This window comes from Misgurnus anguillicaudatus, chromosome 6 (assembly GCF_027580225.2).
Source record: "Misgurnus anguillicaudatus chromosome 6, ASM2758022v2, whole genome shotgun sequence".
Lineage (NCBI taxonomy): Eukaryota > Metazoa > Chordata > Actinopteri > Cypriniformes > Cobitidae > Misgurnus > Misgurnus anguillicaudatus.
In genome coordinates, this window is record NC_073342.2 from 15,657,507 (window position 1) to 15,679,943 (window position 22,437).

The window sequence follows — 22,437 nt, forward strand, 5'->3', positions numbered from 1 at the left end:
TTTAAGGACTGAAGTCCCGCCCCCGAGTAGTGGGCATAACACCACAAATCTATACCCATCGTGCTTTATTGAATTCCGGACGAGCAAGGGAGTAAAGGGGAGACGGGGACGTGACTGCGCCAGCCATCTCCCTGATGCCTGTCTGGGCTTCACAGTACTCCCCTACTCGACTCAGAAACCTCAGGAGAAGGGCCGAGCAAGTGATAACATAATGCCATACATAACTTTCAATCACTCCTCTGCGCTTGGCAATTAATGGCCCGATTCGGGGTTTTATTGGTGTAGTTTTGAAGTTTTGGCCTTGCATTGTGGTTTGTATGTGCACAGAGTAGCGTTTCTTTTCCTTGTATGTAGCCTTTTCTATTTTATACATGACATTTGTTTTAGAAAGTTTACGCCCGGCTCATGGTTTGCTGCACATATGTAACCGAGTAAGGAGAGATTAAACATTTTTCTTAAGAATATTAATAGCATTTACCATGCTTTGGAGTGTTGACGAAAATGAGGATTTAGTTTATTTATTTATTAGGTTGTGCTTACATGTTGTCTTAATGCCATGCCAGCTTTTGTGGCAAATTCCGTAGAAATTACAGTGTTACTTACTTGCAGCTGGTTGCCAGTAACTTACCATAAATTAAAATGTATGTTATTTACTGGCAACATTTTGTTCAAAGTTAAATGAACATTAAACATTTACAAGTCTTTGTCTTTACAGAGTAAAACTAGAAAAACAGCATCAAGCAAAACATTCTGGGAAACAAAATCTGAAGCAAAAAACAGAAAAAGTTTGATGATGATTTCTGGTTCCTATAATGCTTGGCATGAGGCTGTTATTGTATAGTTTTATTCTGTAAAGATAAAGACTTGTTCATATTTAAAATGTATTCAACTTTGAACAAACTCTTGCCAGTAAATAACATAAATTTAAATCTACGGTAATTTACCGGCAACCCAGCTGCAATACCATTGTAATTTCTATGGATTTTTTTACAGTGCAGTGTTTCTTGCAGCCAGTTGCCAGTAACTTACTGTAGATTTAAATTTATGTTATTTACCTGCAACATTTTGTTGAAAGCTAAATGAACATTAAACATTAATAAGTCTTTATCTTTACAGAGTAAAACTAAAATAACAAGCAACGCATTCAACAAAATCTGAAGCAAAACAGAAAAGGGTTGATAATGATTTCTGGTTCCCAGAATGCTTTGCATGAGGCTGTTGTTGTATAGTTTATTCTGTAAAGATAGAGACTTGTTAATATTATTTAACTTTGAACAAACTCTTGCCAGTAAATAACAAATTAAAATCTACGGTAAGTTACCGGCAACCAGCTGCAATAAACACTGTAATTTCTACTGAATCTTTTTACAGCGTATGTTCATGGTGAGAGCCAGGTTTAGTTATTCAAAAATTAAACTAAATCATATTTTTTTAGATTTACTTGGTTAAAAACTCAGCAGTATAATTACAAGAAATAATAAATGTAAATCAAGCATATTCATTTTGAAATTTTGCACAGTAAGATCTTTACGCAATTGCAGACTTTGTGCCTTTTGAAGTGCAGTGAGTTACACATCTTTATTTCTTAATTATGCAGAGAGTTAAATTAGCTGAATTATTGAACTCAGTGTGGCCATTAGGCTCATTGTGTCAGCTGAATGATGATGTGCTTGTCTCACTCCACTAGAAATCACTGTAGGTCCTTTCTATTGAATTACAAGATAACACACAATGATGCAGTGAAGCAGGCCCGCTCCGTTTCATATTACAACGCTGGCTAACAGGTGGCTCACAGTCAGTCGAGGTTCTTGTTAGCTTGATCTTGTAAGGTCAGATTTGTTGTCTTACTTTTGTAACCCCAAAAACAAAGACAGAAATGCGTCGTATTCTCTATAAGGAACGACGGCGGGACGTGAATACATACATTTGTTGCAGATTGTTACCTTTTTTTTTCAGATTACATCGGGCACCTTGTTGCCAAGACAACAGCAATTAGCAAGAACTGGGTTACCAGGCAGACAGTGGCTACAACAAAGTACACATCGTAACCATAGAAACCTGGACCAGGCCAGCAGCATGGGCTTGTCATCGCATGTGGTAGAACACATACATTTGGGCCTTATATTATCATCCAGATTGCGAAAACAAGACACGTGTCGTGAATGTTAACATATGGTGCATGACCTTTTTTGTTATTAAACTCAGGTTAATGATTGACCGACACGTGAATTTGTGTTGCTATTTGTATTGCCTACTTGCCGTGAATTCAAACATTGACCACGTGAACGTTTAAAGCACATATAAGCCACATCTATTCGTCCATCACCAAAAATTTCCATACTGTAAATGGGCCAAAACACAAAAATCTAAATCACATGCGTTTTATTTAAAATATATGATAAAAAATTTAAATGCAAAATTAATCTGGACTTTTATTACATTGGGTGATATCATCACCAACTTACTGCTGTGAAAATAACACCAAATTAAAGCATCATATGTTACCAAAACACCATGGCCATTCTTTTCTCATTTGACAATGATGTTGTGAATAAAAATATGAAGAATTAATATGACAATAATTTTTTTTAAATTTAATAGTACTGGTGTTCTGTCTATAATACTGATTCGTTGTCCATGTGTTTTGACACATATATCTTATGTAATGCTTTATGGAGATAATTTTAAACCCCTAAATGCATGAGTGTTTTCCCAATCAAGCTTACATATTTTAATCTTTATGACCCGAGATCTTTATCTAACACGATTGGCTGCCAAAACAGTACAAAACTGTCCTAACAATTCCAGAATAATAAATTAAAGCCTGTTTTGTTATACTTTGACATTTTATTTGTCATCAAACAGATGTTAAAACATACAGGGTTGAAGTTCCACACTAATACTTCAGTCACCTAGTAGGGACTGTCAACATTTGTATCAAATAATTTCAGTCCATGCATCTATCCATTCTTGCATTTTCCAAACCCACATATCCCATACAAGGTCAGGGGAGGGTTGGAGCCTATCCCAGCATCTTGGGGTACACTCTATATAGATCAGTGGTCTCCAACATGGTGCCCGCACAGAGTATGTGTGGTGCCTGCCAAAACACGTTCTATTAAAGCGGTGGTTTAATGGTATTTCATGAATTCTGACTTATTAACACAGTTATAGAGTTGTTTCCTCATGCTAAACGTAGGCAAAGTTTCAAAAATGCAGTTGGGCGTGTTACAGAGTATTTCTTTGCCAAATGCACTTCCCCAGGGTTCGTACAAGTTTCAGAAAGTTTTTTCGATTGCAGGTCCAGCTGACATTTTAGGGGTTTCTATACGTATAACTTCTTTTTATGGGCACTTCGCATGGAAAATCCCGCCCACCTGTCAATCAGCGGGAGATGCTAGAACTTGCAAACATCATATCACGCGATTTTAAAACTCAACAATGGCACAAAAGAAGAAGTGTGTTTTTTGGATGTAAGGAGAAGAAAGCCAGTCTTATGGAAACAATAGATAGAGTATATTATCCGGTGTTTTGCGTGTGTGTTTGATGCGCTGGATTTCATTGAAAAGTTCCAACTGGGTCATGAGTTGCATGCGGTAAGACTTCTGTCTTATGTTGGAAATAGGCGCGTGCAAATTATATAAATGACACGAACATGTAGTGAATCATTAAACAGTGTTGTATAGTGTTGCATGACTTGTACTCGCTCCTCCTGCGGTAGTAACTCCTCCTCCTTCATTTTTACATACGTTATCAGAAAGAATCGGTAAAGCTAATCTTTCTTTTATAAAACTGATTAAACTAAAGACTCTTCGGAGATATAAAGGATGTAATAATACTCTATACTCCAGATTAACATCATTATACACCATTTTTTTTGTCACTGGTTTTACCTTACTTCTTTAGCAATATTAAAGGTGTTTATGAAATATACTTTTTTTCAGCTTTAAAGCTTAATTCTTAAGTGTAGCAGAATTCAATGAATTTAAAATTATCATCATGTCACATGTTAAAGATTTTATTTATTGTGAAAGGAAAAAAAACACAGTAACACCAGTGACAACATAAATTACCAGTCACTGGCGTTACTGATGTTCACTGGTGTTACCCATAAGAAAGGTAACACCAATGACAGTAACACCAGTGATAATTTTCATGAAAACTGCATTTTACAAAATTGCTGCTGCAAAGTATCAAACCACATGTTGTCAATCATTGTATATATTGTAAATTAAGTAGTTTAATCCATTAGTATTCTAGTTTTTTGCAATTCACAAACAATAGAGGTCATACCAGTGACTTAAACTAAAAGCTTCATAAGAAATCATGAGATAAATGAGAAGATTTCTGATAATTGAAAAGAGACAGTGGACTTCTCTTCATAGATCTCCAGGAAATTGATAGAATGAAGTCAAGTGATGTCATCAGTGTGACTTTGATTTAAGAATAAGAGCTTTTTTGTTAAACGGTAACACTAGTGACACAACTCCAGGGGACCATTACTTTCATTATATAATTAATCATATTTATTTAGCATTTTGTTTTTTAATGTAATTTACATCATATATTTGATAGTTATGGACACATTATTGTATTTTAAATGGGAGAAAACACTGTTTTTGATTTTAAAATAAAGCATTTCCCTCTGTACATGACTGTGGGGACGAGCACTTCTGTGGTGCTTGGAATTCTAATTAATTAATAAAAATCAAACATTGCTACATTGATGGCTCAAGAGGGTGTAATTGTTCAAATAACATATTGTTTCATTTTAAGATATACAAAAATTGTAACCCTTAAGTGTTTTTCAAGTGTAATATTTCTGTAAAGGGGTCATTCTACAGAAAAGGTAGAATTCTGGTGATGGAAATTTGCTTAAATGAACTTCTTTCAACATACCCAAAACTTCATTAATAGCATTAATTAACTTGTCAAATCTATGAATCCACAAAACGGGGAGCTTAATCTATTTTTAACTTTTTAATACATTTTAATAAAGAATCAATGAGTCATTTATTTGTCATTGGTGTTACCTGTGATTTAAACAACATTAATGTTGATACTAAATATTTTTTCTCATTACAGCTTGTGTTTTTAGTTAAAGGTTGAGTAGAGGAATGATAACAGCAAAAAACAATAATTGATTATTAATATTTGTTTAATTAAATTATTCATCTTTACCCAGCATTGTATAAAATTATTTAATTCTCAGTTTGACTTTTTTCTTTAAAACCAACAAAAACAAAAATATTCAACCCAAAAGGCTTTGATGCAAAGACTGAAATATCAACAATGTCTTACATTCCATATCAACAACAAAATATTACTAGAAAGTACAAGAAAATACATTCATAACACCAAAACTTGGTTTAACACCAATGACACAATGTAACACCAATGACAAAATTAGAATATAATAATAGATAATGAATATGATAAAACTTATAAACTTTCAAAAAATGTTCCATCTTGTTTTGTTTTTATGCTTTTATGTTGGTCAGTTAAAGGAATAGTGCTTAGGAAGTACTCATTAGAGAAGTAACACTAATGACGGTAACACCAATGACAATTTACTGAAAAAAAACGAATATTTGCCATTAGCCATGTGCTATTTCATCAGAGATGTAACAATCACATACTCATTCAGTATAATGTATTTTTATGTAAAGATCTTAACACTCCCAGCTATAAAAAAAGAGTAACACTAATGACATCCAAAAAATCTTATCTCAAAATTCTTAGATATATCATGATATTTTAGACAAATAAGGTAAGACTTCTCACAAACATTTTGCCTTCCTCCACTGCACTTCTTTCACTGACCTCTTGACCCATGAAAAACTTCAAAGAGCTGAAGCATTGTTTCAAAATAAAAGTTCTTTGGGTAGGGTAACAACAATGACATCAATTTGGGGGACAAATATTTATTTGATATTATTTATATTAATAGTGTGTTTTTACTATTTCAGTGTTGTAGTAAATTCAGGGTTAAATGTAAATGTAAATTAGATTTGTTTTATTAAACTCATGGTTTTAAATAATAAGTACATAGTTCAACTTCCATGTATGATCAAAGGGACAGGGCAATTTTCAGGACCAGACATTTAAAAAAAGTTCAACAAAAAGAAAATTAAATAAATAAACTCTCATCATTTTAAGGACAGTCTATATTTATTAAATATATATCATTAGGGGTTATTGGGTCAAATTAAATGATTAAGGGGTCTGCAAAAGCAAGGGACAAGCATTTCCACCTTTTTTGTAGAATGACCCAGAAACGGGTGTGTTATGTGTTACTTTAATAGTCTTAGATGCAACATTCATTACATATTTTTATATTAGCTTGGCTTCTTTTATGTATGTTAACATTTTAAAAGATAAAACAAAAACATTTTAGTAGACTATATCAAAAAGTAGCCCTCCAGATTGTTTTATCCATTGTAGTAAGCCTAGCTCACAAAAAAGTTGGAGCCCCCTGGTACTGTATAGATGGTCAATCTATCGCAGGACACTTACAAGCATACACACAAGTTTACAGACACACACTCACACCCACACACCTAAAGGCAATTTAGTGACACTGATTTACCTCATTATCATATTCTTTACTTAACTTTATTTTGAACTTAAACCTATTGGGTGATTCTCACGAAACCATTGAAACACCACGGCACTAATGATTTTAGCTTTAAAATGTGTAATATAGTAACATTAAAAAGCATCAGAATTAACACAATACTGTGTTCTACCTTGCACAATGTGTGATTTCAACATAAGAATTTATAATTGTAAATTTTATCTCATTTTCTGCTGAAATTCTCATTACCGCAATGTGTCCGGCTGTGTTTGAACATGCGTTATGTTGTAATTTAATAAAATTAACACAAAAATATTAAGAAAAAAAATAAATGGATATTTTGCTAGACTACTTTAGATGACAGAAAAAATATTTACTGAATATTCATGTATAATATTAATGAAGAAAAATTAGGAAAATTATGTATCCATGCCTGTTGTTCTCATCCTCCGCAACACTTTTTGAGAACAGTTTAAGCACACATACAGAATTTTAATAAAGTTTGATTTTGAGTGACCAAGCACATGGACAAGTTACTTCAAGACGGCTACCAGGTAAGATCATTTTTTTACCGTTAATTTGAAATATTGTCTTGTCAGAATGCTTACACAACATTTTGATTATCATTACCGCAACAGATGCTTATTAAATGTTAATTTAATTAATAGAAGCAATTTTTACATTTTCATGCTTGACATTTTTAAAACCAAGTTTTCGTGAGAATCACCCTATTACATACCTTAGGTCTTAGTGACTCTATACACTTTATACCTTAAATTAATTATAAAACAGATATTTCTTTACGTTTGTATTTTTTTGTCATAGTTTGAGAAATACTGAGAAGCTGGAGGGGTTGGGTAGGAATAGGAAATGATGCCCCTTGTCACTAAAGACCTGAGGTATGCTTGTAAGGGTTCAATGAGTTTGCAAAGATAAAAAGTACATCTGTGAAAAGATTCTATGCATTATTGCATCGGAAAAATACATCTGCAAACAAAATATGCTAAACTTCACTTTTCCGTTTTTGTAATTACATTTAACCAGCTGTTCCCCGAGTTGTTATTAATGAATGAAGATCTTCTCGCATTCACACAGGTGTCCTACCAGATGCAGTTCAGCACATTAACTATGGAAATGTTCCAACAGCTTTTACAACAAAGTCTCCAAGAGCAGTTTATCTTCCTTTTCAACGGTATTGTCTATTATTTTATCATTTCAAATGTAATTAACTTATTATAGGAAAATGTTTTGCCTGAAACATCTTATTTCAAACATCAGTTAAATTCAAAGCATCCAAATTCTGTTTGGCATTACTGTAATGCTGAGAAACAGTCAAAGTGAGATTTTATTTAATTTATTATGCCAAAAGGTTGTGCAAAATGACTAGAAACCATGATTGTGGTGTATTACAAATGTTTTACAGATTATGATAGCATGCTGAATTAATAATTATTAAATTAACAATATGTTTGGCCTACAAAATACAGGCTATTTGTTCCCAAAAGCCAAAAAAATACACCTTTTCTAAGAATCGCTACCATTTTGATGTGGTATTTTAAAAATCTGTAGCTTGAATTGATATTAACAGCCAAAAATAAGATTCGTTTAAGCTGTTCTGCCTAATGCGGTTTAAGTTAATAGTCAGATAAACACAATGCAAATCTGTGTTTTATCATAATAACCAAATTAGCCTTTTCTTTTTATTCAATGGGGGTCAGTGTAACTGGTCTAAAACCACACATGCCCAGTTAACGCTACATCCCAACCACGCCACACTCATGTCCAAAAGGCTTTCTCCAGGAGTCTGGAGGGCGTCAGAATGTGTTCAATTAGCTTGTGTAACCAGAGGCAGGACGGACACATAATCCCACAGCACCTGCTGCCTCTTCACAGGTTAACCCCAGCCAACCATGTCACCGACCGAGGCAGGATATCACACGTTAGCCCAGCTCAGTGGTCCCTGGATTTACTTGGCCGTCTGATTGGATGTAATCTCCACGCCGGCCCACCGGCAAGCAGCTGGACACCTAATTAGCCAGACGAATAAACCCGGATGAAGTTTTTCAGGTGACGTGTGGCTTCTCGGCATGCTAGGTTGCTGCCATTTGTGCAGGCCTAATTAACACAAAATAAGTGCCTGATTACAAGTTTGAAGGGTCTACACTTATAAAAAGTCGACCGGTGTTACAGGGGCCACCTGTGTTGTTTCGAGGGCCAAGGGCAAGTTCAAGATCTGACGACAAGCGGATTTTAAGGTTGTATAGGGGAAACCGTGGTGTTTTTGGCGCATATAATATTTAATAAATATCAGTAAACGGTTTTGAATCAATGAATTCTGATATTTAACATACATTTTTAATATCATCATTACTAATGAACCTGATATAGCTAGCTTTCACAAGTGTCATACTGGAGGTTGTTAATGTAGTTTTGGGTTATTTTATACATATCAGAGCATAAGAGAGAAGCTCCGGCCAGTGCTTCGCCCTCAAACTCTAAAACAGTGGTCTCCAACATGGCACCAAGGCTTTGAACCCGTTCACAGAAAGAAAACAAAAACCAGAAACTTTTGATGTTTTGCAAGGAACAGAAACGAAACCAGAAACTTTCAAAAAATATATGTTCCGGAACAAAAAACTTTATTTAAAATGGGCAAAAGTGTGAACACTTCAGTTGTGGTTAACAACACCACATGCATGTTGAAGTTCTGATGCTGCAACCATTTTCCTCTTACTTTCATTTTCTCATAACAATGAGTGTTTTTTTTTTTTGTTTAGTAACCTGTCTTTACGGAGGTTTACCCAGTGTACGGAGGAATAAATCGTTTTTGAGTGACGCGTTTGTGAGTTCTCCGTCATTTTTGCCGGCATGTGTTTGCCACGCGTGTTTTAGTGCACTCAAAAGTGCATACACGGAGAGACGCGTTTCAAAAAGCAAGTGAACCACAGTATTCTTTTTCTAATAAAAACATTTGTTTAAGTTGTTTGCCAATGAACAACATGGCAGAAATGGTCCTTGTCTTAATTCATGTATAATGCTGAAACAAATGTAGGCATATCAGAATTACAGTTATGCTGCTTACATAATGTAGCCTTTTTTAATGTTTGATGACCAGATAGAGAGTTAAGGAAAATTATGTAGACTAATAATTTAAGTTTAATGTCCTAATGATCAGCCTACTTATTTGTATGTCCCACAGCTGACATGAAACGTTATTAACCGGTTCAGGAACTTTATTTTTTTGTTCTAACCGGCTCAGGAACGTCAATTTTGGGGTTGAACCGAAAACGGTAAAATACTGTTTCTGTTCAGAATGAACCAATTGAGGAAAAAATCTGGTTCAAAGCCCTGACCAGGATGCCCCGCCTGGCATCTGTGAGTCGCCCACCAAACCACATTGTATCAATAGCCTCAATCTTAATATTAATTTATTTTAAAAAATTATAAAAGATTGGCTTATTTTATGTATATTGGCATTTTAAACAATGAACATTAAATGCATGATAAATAAATGATGATGATTAAATAAAATCAACAAGTAAAACAAAAAAGTTTTATGTAGGCTATATTAAAAAAGTATCCCAACAGATAATTTTATTTATTGTGGTAGCCCTGGCAGGGCAAGTAAAAACCTGAACCACTGTCCCGACCGAGACCAGAATAAAGAAATATTTGCGTTGATCCTTGCATATTCATGTAATGTTTTGTACTTAATTGTTTGACTTAAATCAAATGTTTACCTGTATAGTGGAGCATGTTGTTGTCACAAATGGTCAGCATGTGTTGTAGCCTATACCTTACACTTGTGCTTTTCCTGTGAAACCTTTTAAGCAGCCAAAAATGCATACAGAAACCAACCTACATGACATATTCGATGGGGTTAAAACTGTGAAACCTTAAAAATGAATTTATAGCAATATTTGGGGTATTAATTATTGACTGAATAACATTATGGAAAGACTGTCTACCAAAAAGGCTCATTTCCAGGCGGTTTTCCAGACAGGTCTTAAATGTCCTAATATAAACTAAGGCATATTCCTGGATTCATGTAAACACTGTCCGTGAAACCTGCCCCACGTAAAGATTTCTAAGTCCAAAAGAACACCTGAAATGTCAGAAGTTCAAGTCACCATGTATGTAAGAGCGCGCATGTGCAGATGTTCATCATTTGACAGACAAGACACCCAAAGCTCGCTCATAATGGATGTTCATCAACATCTTAAGTGATGCAGGTACTGTCTCGTGTCGACAACACGGGCCACGCGCAACAATGTCAGTTATTAAACCGCTTGATGAGGTCTAGCAGAAAGCGCGCGGCGTATTTGTCACTTCCGCGGTAAACGTTTTATTTCTTTTATCTAATTAATTAGCTCGCATCCCGAGCATTTACGAGCGGGGCAGGTCATGCTAACACATAAAAGAACACCAAAGATGTAAGGACGTGACTGAAAACGTCGAATAACGCCATCACAATTGACCTATAGCGTCACTTAATTTTCTCCTCAGTAAAGTGTGGCGCGCGCCTCACCTCCACTTCTTATCCTTTATTCTCATGGAGCGCAAAACTGAACTGATTGCGCGGCGAAATTATAACCCCGGTAGGATTTTTTTGTTCCGTACTGCGGCAGCGCAATTACGGTTGAATTAAACGAGAGAGGAGCCATACGAAGAACAGTCGACACCCTCCCACTCCCGCCCACACCGAACCCCGGGAGGCACGCTTTTCAGTCCGGTCCGCGGCTAAAAGCATTCATTCCCGCGTTCAGGGGCCGCGCGCGCAACCGTGCCCCGAGCACCGACGAGAACGCGGTCATCTCGCTGGACAGGGTAAATTTCTGTCAGTCACTGGCGGGATATCAGGGATTCGTATTCATAAAGCCTTGAGGAAATGATTACACTTACAGTAGTTCCACTTAGGGGTCCACTCAAAAAATGTCACTTTGCGAAACTTAAGAAAAGAAAGCTTTTAGACTGGTGGGGGGACATTTCTTGTGCGCCTTACCCACAGACTCTGCCAGGTCCAAATGTGGGGTTTGAGATTTATGCATTCGGTTTATTGGTTATAATTTTATATTTCGTAGTTGTGAAGGAAAAACCTTTCCTCTCCACACGCTAGTCCAGCTTTTTAAGCCGTGGCAATCTCCTGTTTTGAAAATTGTCCTTCAATCAGCGCTGAAGTGGTTGTTAAAACAGATGCATTTTCTTCAACCTCTGCTCTGTCAACTGAACAATTGCATTCCCACTGGGAAACCTCTCACTTAGTAAACTGGGTATAATGAACCAATTTCAGAATTAGTTTTTGTTGTGATTATTGTAACGTTAGGGTTTGTTGTGTTCCTCACGATGGCGGTTTGAACCCACCTCCGTGTTTGGTTAATGCTGGTCTGCTATGTGGGAAGTGGCTGGGTAATGGCAGCTAAACTATTTCATTAGGCTTTCGAAAAGGGGGCATTAGCATATTCTTTACTTTCCGGTCATTTGAAAAATTACATTACACACGAATACGAACTGTGAATATCTTAATGTTCTGTCAACTTCAAAAGAGAAGGAAATTTAGTAAGATGGATTTTTTGTTTCCTACAATCAAAAAACTACAATACAATAAAATTTTGCAAAATGCAATTTAATAAAAAGATAACATACATTGCTTAGCGTAATAAAATAAAAGACGTAACATTTGTAATAAATAAAACTTTAATGTAAATAACAAATTAAGAATAAAATGTAATAAAAAAAATCTTTGGTTTCATGCATCATATCTGCTTAAAATAAATACAGATTTTTCCACATCCACAAAAACCTCATACGCATCCATGTCGCATGTGAAAGTTGACAACGTATTCGGCGTTGGTGCGCTGTACGGAGATAGCGAAGGGTTCGAAAGGATGGAAGGTGAACGCCACGAGTCTTCTGACCGTGTGGTTAATGGGTCTGCCCAGCAAGCCTGCCTGGATCTTAAATTTCAGCAGCCCCGAATCCCTCGCATAAAACCTGGACAAAAGAAAGTGCCAGTTTATTACGATGCCACAACGAACGCGACAGCAAAAACGGGTATATTTTACAGCAAAAGGCATGCGTTCGATAAGCAAGCATATCTCAGAATTATGGTAACATTTGTCAAGATAATTTAGAGAGCTCTCAAAAAGTGTTTTAAAGATCCCCTGTCACGGCATGAAATTACACTTCAGTGTTTCAAGATTTAACAAGGAAGTTGATGCAGACCTCACGCTGGGCTTCACTTTTCACTATGCGAAAGAAAAGTGGGCGTACATTCTGGCCTCTTCTGTTATTCACTGTGCACTTTGTCAACAAAGTTTAGACTTTGCATATGTCTGCACTTTATGCTAAAATGTTCAGCATGACAAAATATGTACGGATATGTGGTAAGGAAAAATCTAGGCTTAGGTTTCGACTGCTCTACTGCACCAAATGTATTTAAACATAAAACTACAAAAAATCTTGTGATAGGGAACTGAACTACAATATGTCATTGCTGGAAAATGTTTATTATAAACCCATTTAATTATTAAAATTTTTTAATACCAAACAATTGCATTATGAAGGCACTTAATGCATCAGATTACCGTATGGGGTGATCGCCGCAGGTCTTCGGTCGCTCCATGACAGACACCCACTTGTCATCATAGCTGAAGAGGGAGAGGTCCAGATACGGGCTGCTGCTGTAGGATTGAGCGCTAATGGGCAACTGTCCCAGCAGTCTTCTCACGGCCTCCGTGTGCCCTCCATACTTGGCATTTACAATGGTATCTTTAAACCTGGGGGCAAAAACACAGCTTTATCAATAATGTGAAGGCTAAGTAATGAATTACACACCTTAAGGCCCGCCCGCTTCACTTGGATGGATGATGGATGAGGTTTTCATAAAGTTCCTCAATATTTTTTTTAAATTGGACCCGAGGTGTATATGATTAGGGTTTTTAAGAAATAGAAAGTGTTGGCGCGAGACCTCTGACAGAGTGAATTTTCGGACCTCCTCTGGCTTCGCCATCAATTTGTGGTTTGTCGAATCGGCCTACTTGATTTACACATCTCACCTGCGCTGCACTTGACGGGCAAAGTTGTTACTGGACGCAGAGCAAGGGAACTGCACGGCTTCGCTGTGGAGTGTGGCGTTCCGGAAGAGGTCGCAGAAGTTCTCGAAAAGCTCGAGGAGTTTGTCTGAAGTGTTCTCGAAAACAGCGATCACCTCCGTCGTCAGCATGTTGTAAACCACATAGAACGAAGGCTGGAAGTAGGAAAGTAAGATCAGGTACTTAACCCCTTCACACACAAGACTACTTCAGATGTATTTAGATTAACTAATAAAAAAAATATTTTTACATTTTTAAAAGGAATGAAAGGGTGTTAACGCCAAGACTGCACAATTAATCGGAAAACTAATGGGGATTACAATAACATAATCAACAAAAGCCTCAAATACAACTGTCCATTTGTGCTAATTTCTTTGTGTTTCGTGAGGGGCAACCTTCCGATCTCTCTGACGAAGCCAATACGGAAGTGATTTAAACTGCAATTCATCGACTGGCCGCTAGAGGCAGGCTCCAAAAGGGAGTCAATTCCCATAGAACCCCCATGTTAAAATGGCCAACTTTAAAATATGTTTACAGCCTGGTACAACAATTTTTTGGTCTGTATAGCTAATTTTGCCCTTAATGACAACTGTGAGGGGGGTGAATTTTTTTGTAACTCATCGTTTAAATTATATTAAGCCTTAAAGTTTTGCATAATTAAGGGCGTGGCCGCTTGAGTGATGGTTGAACAGCCACTGCTGTCACTAGAGTCAAGCTAGGCGAGCGTGGTTTCAGCAAGCAGCCACCTCATCTTCACCCACGTCCCACCTTTTTACCCATTTTCGGATATCCGCGAATGATGCACGGTGACGCTCGGCGAAGTTGGCGACGGCAGGCACCGCCTACTTTAAGCTTCAAAAATGATCTTCAGAAACCTATGGGTGACGTCACTGATACTACGTCCATCTATTTTTACAGTCTATGGTGTTTCGACATCAAAAACAGTCATTTTTATTATTATTATTTTAAAATTAATAAGTTGACGTGTCCTTAAGCAATTCGTTTTGTATTTTTTACAAACAACATAACTGCCATAATTATTTGTAATTTACATTATTATTATTTAATTTTGGATGTTTAGAACTTACCATGCAGCTGCTTTACAGAATGTTTTAAAACATGTCAAAACTTCAAAGTAAAATCTATTAATCGACAATAATAATCGCAATTACAAAATCAAAGCGAATAATCAACAATTACGATATTTTTGTCACAATCATGCAGCCCTAGTTCACGCCATGCCGCAACAACCGTAAGATTTTAACACGAAAAAGCCTTTATCTACTCATAATATAGCACACACACAAAAATGTCAGCGCTTTCAAAAATAAAATTTAGTTACGCAGTCATTTCGTAATATTTATGTTTTATAATTTGTATAATTGACTTTGCCAATTTAGACTAATGTCTTATTACAAACTTTATTTATGTGAACATAAACAAAAATGCATAATGCCCAGTACGAGGACGTTAACAGCAAGTACAAAACGCTCCATCTCTATCCCATAGTGTTGCTGCTAAGCAGTTTCCGTGGTTTTTTTATGGTTGCTAGGGTGTAGAAAAGAATTATTCATTGGAAAGAATGCGTCACATAGAGCCACCATCTTGAAACAGGGGAGCCCCTCCTCTTTAAAGGAATATTCAATTTTCTTAAAAGAAAAATCCAGATAATTTACTCACCACCATATCATCCAAAATGTTGATGTCTTTCTTTGTTCAGTCGAGAAGAAATTATGTTTTTTGAGGAAAACATTGAAGGATTTTTCTCATTTTAATGGACTTTAATAGAGCCCAACATTTAATACTTAACTCAACACTTAACAATTTTTTTCAACGGAGTTTCAAAGGTCTATAATCAATCCCAAACGAGGCATTAGGGTCTTCTTATCTAGCAAAACGATTGTCATTTTTGACAAGAAAAATAAAAAATATTTTCTCTTTTAAACCACAACTTTTCGTCTAGGTGCGGTCCAGCGCAACCTAATGCGTAGTGACGTAGGGAGGTCACGTGTTACATATATATAAAACGCAAATTTGCGGACCATTGTAAACAATAAACTGACACAAAGACATTTATTAGTATCAGTTGACATACAACAACGTAGGAACGGTCCTCTTTCAACACATTTGTAAACACTGGGGCGGAGTTTCGCGTTCGTCCTCTGTGACCTCTTGACGTCATGATGATTGCGTGGGGTCACGCTGCCGCATCACGACTGGATCTAGATGAGAAGTTGTGGTTTAAAAGTGGATATTTTTTATTTTTCTTGTCAAAAATGACAATCGTTTCACTAGATAAGACCCTTATGCCTCATTTGGGATCGTTTATAGTCATTTGAAACTCCATTGAAAAAAACTGTTAAGTGTTGAGTTAAGTATTAAATGTTGGGCTCTATTAAAGTCCATTAAAATTAGAAAAATCCTGCAATGTTTTCCTCAAAAAACATAATTTCTTCTCGACTGAACAAAGAAAGACATCAACATTTTGGATGACATGGTGGTGATTAAATTATCTGGATTTTTCTTTTAAGAAAATTGAATATTCCTTTAATGCATCAGCATCAATGTAGGGAAAAGTGTAATGGAAATAAAATCACCATAAATCGTCATAAATGTGATTTTCTAGTTTTTTGGGGGGGTTCATTCCAATGGTCAGACATGTATTTAGCACTGAGTCCAGAGAAAATTTCAAGTTTTGATATTAAGAAAATCTACTTTTTCTAAATATAATGCTAGTAGGCCTAACATCCATACGCAGCACAAAAGTCCGGCATCGTCCATGCATTCGAAGTACAGGCGGAGATAGCAGCGTTACCTATCTACTTCCTATGACAAGACCCCTGTTCCAAGATGGCGGCGGTTTTGAAACATGCTTTGAACCCCAAGGCGACACCTAGTGTATATATCTATGAGAGTTATCAATCTAGGGTGTTTAGTATGACAACTTACTGGCCCAACTCAAGAAAGCCCACCCACCATATATTTTGGTGCCTAGATGTCTGTGCCAAATAATTGTATCACTCATACACATAATCTAAAATTAAACAATGAAGATTACTACCTTACCTAGGATTAGTGGTCTAAGCAAGGCTAATTAAAGTTAGTGTGGTTAAACCACAGCTATATAGCAAATACTCAATCTAAAGATAAAGACAGCCAAAGGCACAAATAATAACAAAACACAAATCCTGCCTGTACACGGATTCAAAACAAAAGGATTACAGACGTTACCTCTTACGCTAACGGAGATTAAGGAATGATGTCAGCAGGTGCGTATCTGATTAAATCTCAAGTTACTTCACTGCACACGTGTTCGTTGTGGGATGGTGTTTACCTGCGATGGGTCGGTGACTCTCAGTGTCACCACGTCTTCGCTTGTGTACTTGATAAAGAGGTGATGTTCGTCGAGAAGCTGCATCTTCCACATGCGCAACTGCCGGAGCTGATCGAAAAACTGAAAGAACCGCCGCTTGGCCGTGGCGGTGCCGTCGTGCTCCGCCCTCCTCCACAGGTACACCAGCAGCCTGTGTTTCAGGGAGTTGATGGTTTTCTCCTTGTAGAGGCGAGAGAAACCGGGCAGACTTTCGGCCTGAGACTCGCAGTAAGCTGCAGACAGAGTCAGGAGGTCATCCTCATAACAAAAACGTCCAATGGTGCGGACGTCGAGGAAGGTTCCTTCTGATGTGACCTAAAATAAACACACGTTTCACTGTTAAAAGATGTCCCTTTATTTTTTATTATTGCTGACCAATGGCATAGGGTGGCCTGTTTGGTATTTTAGCCTTTTTAAATTGACATTTATTTGGTCTTACAATAGAAATAAGGTGATTTGCATTAATAATACCCAATAAATAGCTCCACACATTATTGTCTTACCTGAAAGACGTGTATGGTCTGTTGCTGCACAGAAAGCACAGCCAGAATATTTCTGTACAGATAAAGTCCCTGATTGTGTGAAAGGATGATCTTGTCGCATTTAAAGGTGCGCGTGTCGCACAAGCGTCCCGTGTGCAGGTCTATAATGTGCAGCGAGTAGTCCTCAAGAGGAGAGCGTGGATTCGGGGTCACCGACTCATTGTTCCGGTATACCTCGAAAAAATGCGGATGAGGTTCCTCGGGCAAGTAAGCAGCAGAACCGACGATCACATACCTGCAGTCGTCCGTAAACAGACTGCATTCTCTATTCAAGTGCTCACCATTCGAGGCGACGTTGGTGACGTGGAGGAGGGAGAAGAAGCGTTCGAAGAGTCTACCTCTGATATTGAGGGAGCGCTGGTCGTTCCCGTTTGCCAGGGTCTCACCTTCCTGGCCTTGAAGGAGGTCTTCTGCAGCCTGGCATCCCTGATACTCGTAGATCTCCAGGGATGTTTGATCGGAAGAGAATGCGATGAAACAGCGCCCGTCAGGGGAGAACTTCCGTAGGAAGCAGGGGGGCTTCTCAACATTCACCACTGTGAAATTTGGGAAGAGGTTTTGGTGCAAGCAACGCACACGGTACCAGTGAGCCCCAGGTGGGCCCGAGCAGATCCGGCGTCTTTCCAGGCGGTGGACTACGTTCTGGTTCTGAATCCGTCTCGGCTTCAGAGTAGGGCAATCATCTTCTGGTGTTGTGATGTTGTGAGACGCCATAACAGTATTAACACTGCAAATGATCAATTCAAACATTATTGGAAGATATCATATTAAATGCCCATTATTGCATATCATAATAATACTTTTACGCATTTCGGCTTTTATCCAAAGTGCGTTACAAGGCATACATTTTATCAGTGGCGGCTCGTGACTGCTCATCCGAGGGGCGCAAATTCAAAATAAGTGTTTGGAGTGTCGTGTGTTGCTTGTGTTTTCAAAATATCTGTTTGTTGCATCATGTGAACCATGTGCATCACGTGTTTTGTCAAAATAAGTGCCTGGTGCCAACGCGTCACATTCACAAAATACACGCTCACGTTCACAAAATACACTCAAGACACTAACTTAACAGTAAACTCTGATTACGCATGAGATTATGCGAGTATCTGGCAAATGCGAGCGTCTCTTTTTATCATAAACCCTTTAGACACGTCTGCAGCAGGCACTTATTTTGACAAGACACGTGATGCACATAGGATCTCTCAACGCGCAGGACACATATTTTGAAATTACGAACCACACACGACGGGCTACATACATGTTGTGACGAACTTCGCATCGAGTGCCCTCGAAAAAACAAGTCACCAGCCGCCACTGCATTTTATATCAGTATGTGTGTTCCCTGGGTTCGAACCCATGACGTTTTGTGCTGCTAACGCAATCTACTACTGAGCTTAGTACTTAAACAGTTAATAATATTTAGTACTTTATTATCTACATTTGTAAATAACTTGCTCACATACTTTTTTTATTCTTCTTATAAAAAATAATGTATTACTCCGTGGTGTATTATTTTTTTCTATTTTTTGTGTTATGTAAATACTGTATGTATGTACTCCGGTGGGATACTGTTAACATTTAACACTGAGATACATTAACATTATTTAACATTGCTTGTTGTCACTATTCAAACAAGCAAATGTTTGACATTGACCATTATTGTAGGTCACAATATAGGTGACAGGTTATGTTATAAGTCATACTGTATGTGACTTCATATATGTCGTGCTAAAACGAGATAAAACATGATCGGTTTTTGCCCAAACTTGAGTCAATGCAACCTCAAGTGTATGCTGTCATTAACGGAAATGTGGACAAGCCAAACACTAATAAGTTTTGCATTTCATATTTTTAGCATTTCTAATTTTTTTAAATGTTACAGTGTTTTAATAAGGTTACTTCTGCAAATCAGAAACTGTCAAGCAGGGCATTTCTTCCCAAGTGTACTTTCCCTGACTCTATTTTGAGCCCAAATAATAAAAACAAGCTCGTATAAAGACAAATGCGAATAAAACTACAAAATTAACTTTAAAAACAAACGTTTGCAATCCTCTTACCTGCTTATTCGCGTAACTTAAACGCTTCTCATGCTAACGTCTCTGCAGCTTCTAAGTTACCGTCATAGCGAACACACGCTGTCAAACGAAAGCCTGGAGAAGATAACATGCAAGCAAAAACCTTAAATCAACACCTTAATCGCGCTTAATAAATTTTAAAGGGGAGTTTTAATAAGTTTAAAAGCCGATTCAGAGTGTCTAGCCGGCGGAAGTAGCTCGCGTGACAACCACATATAAACAGTGAACACGACGCGCGTGCGGTGCCACAGCGCCCCCTTCAGGAGTGGCGAGACCGCGCAACTACATCTGGACTGGTGCAGTGGATCTCCACAATATTTACATGTAAAAGCCCCCCACTTACAATTTCTACCTTTTAAAATATTCAAAGCTTGACATAACTAGAATGATGTATATTTGTTATTAACGTAACCACACACTATGGAATTAAAATCTTGATTTAAAGTTGTTTAGCTTATTTTGATGCTTATTTTGTAATATTTTAAATCATCGGTGCATTTGATTAAATGTCTTATCCAATTTTTCCTTTAATGTCACTAGGCTCTGAATATTCAAAATTCTTATCAGTTTGATTTTTTGAAGAGATAATCACATACTGGAAACAATTAAGGGAGAATTTCTAGAGCAAAGCATAAAAATAATCAAAATTTACTTTCCAGGCAGAAGAAATCTCTTGGTCAGGGGTTGGATGGTGAAAGAGCTAACAAAGGCGAAATTAACTGATAATTAGGGACAAAGCACTTCCCATTTATGCACCCATTAGCAGAGTACACCAAAAAGGCAAAGCGGTGACGGATGGGGTCACTTCATTCTTTGTATCTTTCCTTTCTGCCAGAGAAAAAAACTGATGGATGCTCAAACTGCCTTTTCACTTCGGCGTTTTATGGAGCATTTGGACTTTACTTTTAATTTCCTATTCAATAGGCAGTGTCCTCCTCTTCCAGAAAATATTTAAAATTGTGATATTAACAAACAATTTTTAAATGTCAATTGACAGGCTCAGACAGGGGTAGCTCCAAAATGATTAGGACAGAGGTCAATCAATCTTTACAGAACATCACTAATGGAGTTTGAAGGTACAGTCTGAAATTATTATAGTGAAGGGTTTTTTAAACTATTGTGGACAAAGGTAATAATGCTTGGACACAGAATGAAGTAATGTAAAAATCAATCAATCAAGTCAATAAATAAAGCTTGACTGTGAATGTCTCGCAAAATAAATCTTTACTCTTTTGTGTAGGAGACCTTTACTTGAATTTTGGAGAGAGAAAGGCATGCTCATTTTAAACAGTTTTTAGGTTATAAAAAATATTTCAATCAAGTCAAACAAAATCTTAAACTAGAAGCATTTTTACATTTGCAAATTCTCATTAAAATAAATTTTGACATAATATTCCATAATATTCAATGCTTAATGCGTACCATAAAATTAATGTACAACTACTGTATACATTAATTATTACATGTAATAAGGTGGTAAATTCAGTCATGTTCGCAGCACTTCTGATGTTGAGCTCCAAAACAACCCCATCAAAAAAAAAAAAAAAAAAAAAAACGGGAACATGAGCTAAAGTCTAATTTGCCGTTTAGCGTACTTTCTTCAAAATGGATTACGAGAGCTGAAAAATTGGAAAAGAAAATGAATAAGAACTATGCACAGAAGGAAACCAGTGAGCTTGGCCTTGAGAGTATGATAATGGATTTGTACCCAATTATCCTCGACCCGAGTAGAGACCCAGTTGATAGATTATATAAGTTGTAATCTTCAATTATAGCAGGTTGCGAGCTTGAAAGGTATTCCAGTGGAAAAAAACATGGAAAAGAATATTAGAGCCCTCAAAATGTTACGTGCCAGCATTTTAAGTGCACTCACCACCCATGGGCCAAAGCACTTCATTTAGGGGCCAAACCCATGGCAGCTATAACATTACGGTATATAGGGTTTGTGTTCCGGATATTTCAAAATAATGGCCTTTCATTCAGCTCTTTTCTTTTTGTCAAGGGTCATCATCTTCCATTTTGGGTTTATGTTTCCCAGATTTTACCTTCCACAAAATGCACGGAGACCCGGGAAGATTCATTTCCTCTGAATCCAAAGGCCGAGTGGAAAATGAAGAGTCCTCAAGGCTGGTTTTTAGGGACTAATGACGAAGATGCAAAACAAAAAGCCCCAGGATATCGCAAATTTTGAGGTAATCAAACTTTCGCTCCCGATTCCGATCTCGAAAATGGCCAAGCCGAACTCCCAAGTACACTTCAACCGCCAGCGCACAGCCTTAATTGCGAACTAACTGCATGCTAGACGTAATTGGAAAAATAAGTTTTAAAAGGTTGCTTTTTGCGCACGAGAAGCGAAGATGCAGGTTTTTTTAACATTTCAATCTATGTTGCATAGAGGCTGTGTTTGACATTTAAAAAGAAGCTTTTACCTTTTCAATATAGTTGCTACTCTGCAACATAATAGAATGTTGCCGTAATTGTAGCTTCCTGCAAACTTTTTCCCTTTTTCAGAATTCGGTTAAGTTTTTCCTTGGAATATTTTTTTCCTTTTCTTGACTTATGCATGTGCTGTTGATCATATACATCGTAATGACTCATTTAAGTCTTTTGAAACTCCAATGTTGCATTTTTAATTCCAACATAAGAGTCATGTGTCATGATTCTAGTGGATTTCTGCTATATGAATACTTGAATGTTTTATTAGTTGAGTCAATCAACAGGTTGCATTTTCTTTCCAAACCCCACTCAGGCTTTATTATGACCATATTTGCCATTATACGGC

General features: G+C 37.1%; 1 protein-coding gene across 2 annotated transcripts in view; it reads right to left on the reverse strand.

Moving 5' to 3' along the window:
• Positions 1–12,184: 12,184 nt before the first annotated feature.
• det1 (DET1 partner of COP1 E3 ubiquitin ligase) overlaps positions 12,185–22,437 on the reverse strand; it is a 38,404-nt gene continuing 28,151 nt past the window's right edge. The window contains exons 1-6 of one of the 2 annotated variants that reach the window (XM_055192060.2): positions 19,638–19,933; positions 17,545–18,310; positions 17,003–17,356; positions 13,633–13,823; positions 13,162–13,353; positions 12,185–12,568 (exon numbers count right to left, since the gene is read on the reverse strand). In XM_055192060.2, the coding sequence (XP_055048035.1) occupies positions 12,379–12,568; positions 13,162–13,353; positions 13,633–13,823; positions 17,003–17,356; positions 17,545–18,297 (1,680 nt within the window). In that variant the 5' untranslated portion in view covers positions 18,298–18,310; positions 19,638–19,933 and the 3' untranslated portion in view covers positions 12,185–12,378. Of the gene's footprint in view, positions 12,569–13,161; positions 13,354–13,632; positions 13,824–17,002; positions 17,357–17,544; positions 18,311–19,637; positions 19,934–22,437 lie in introns of those variants that run through there. The other variant, XM_055192062.2, reaches the window with a different exon arrangement.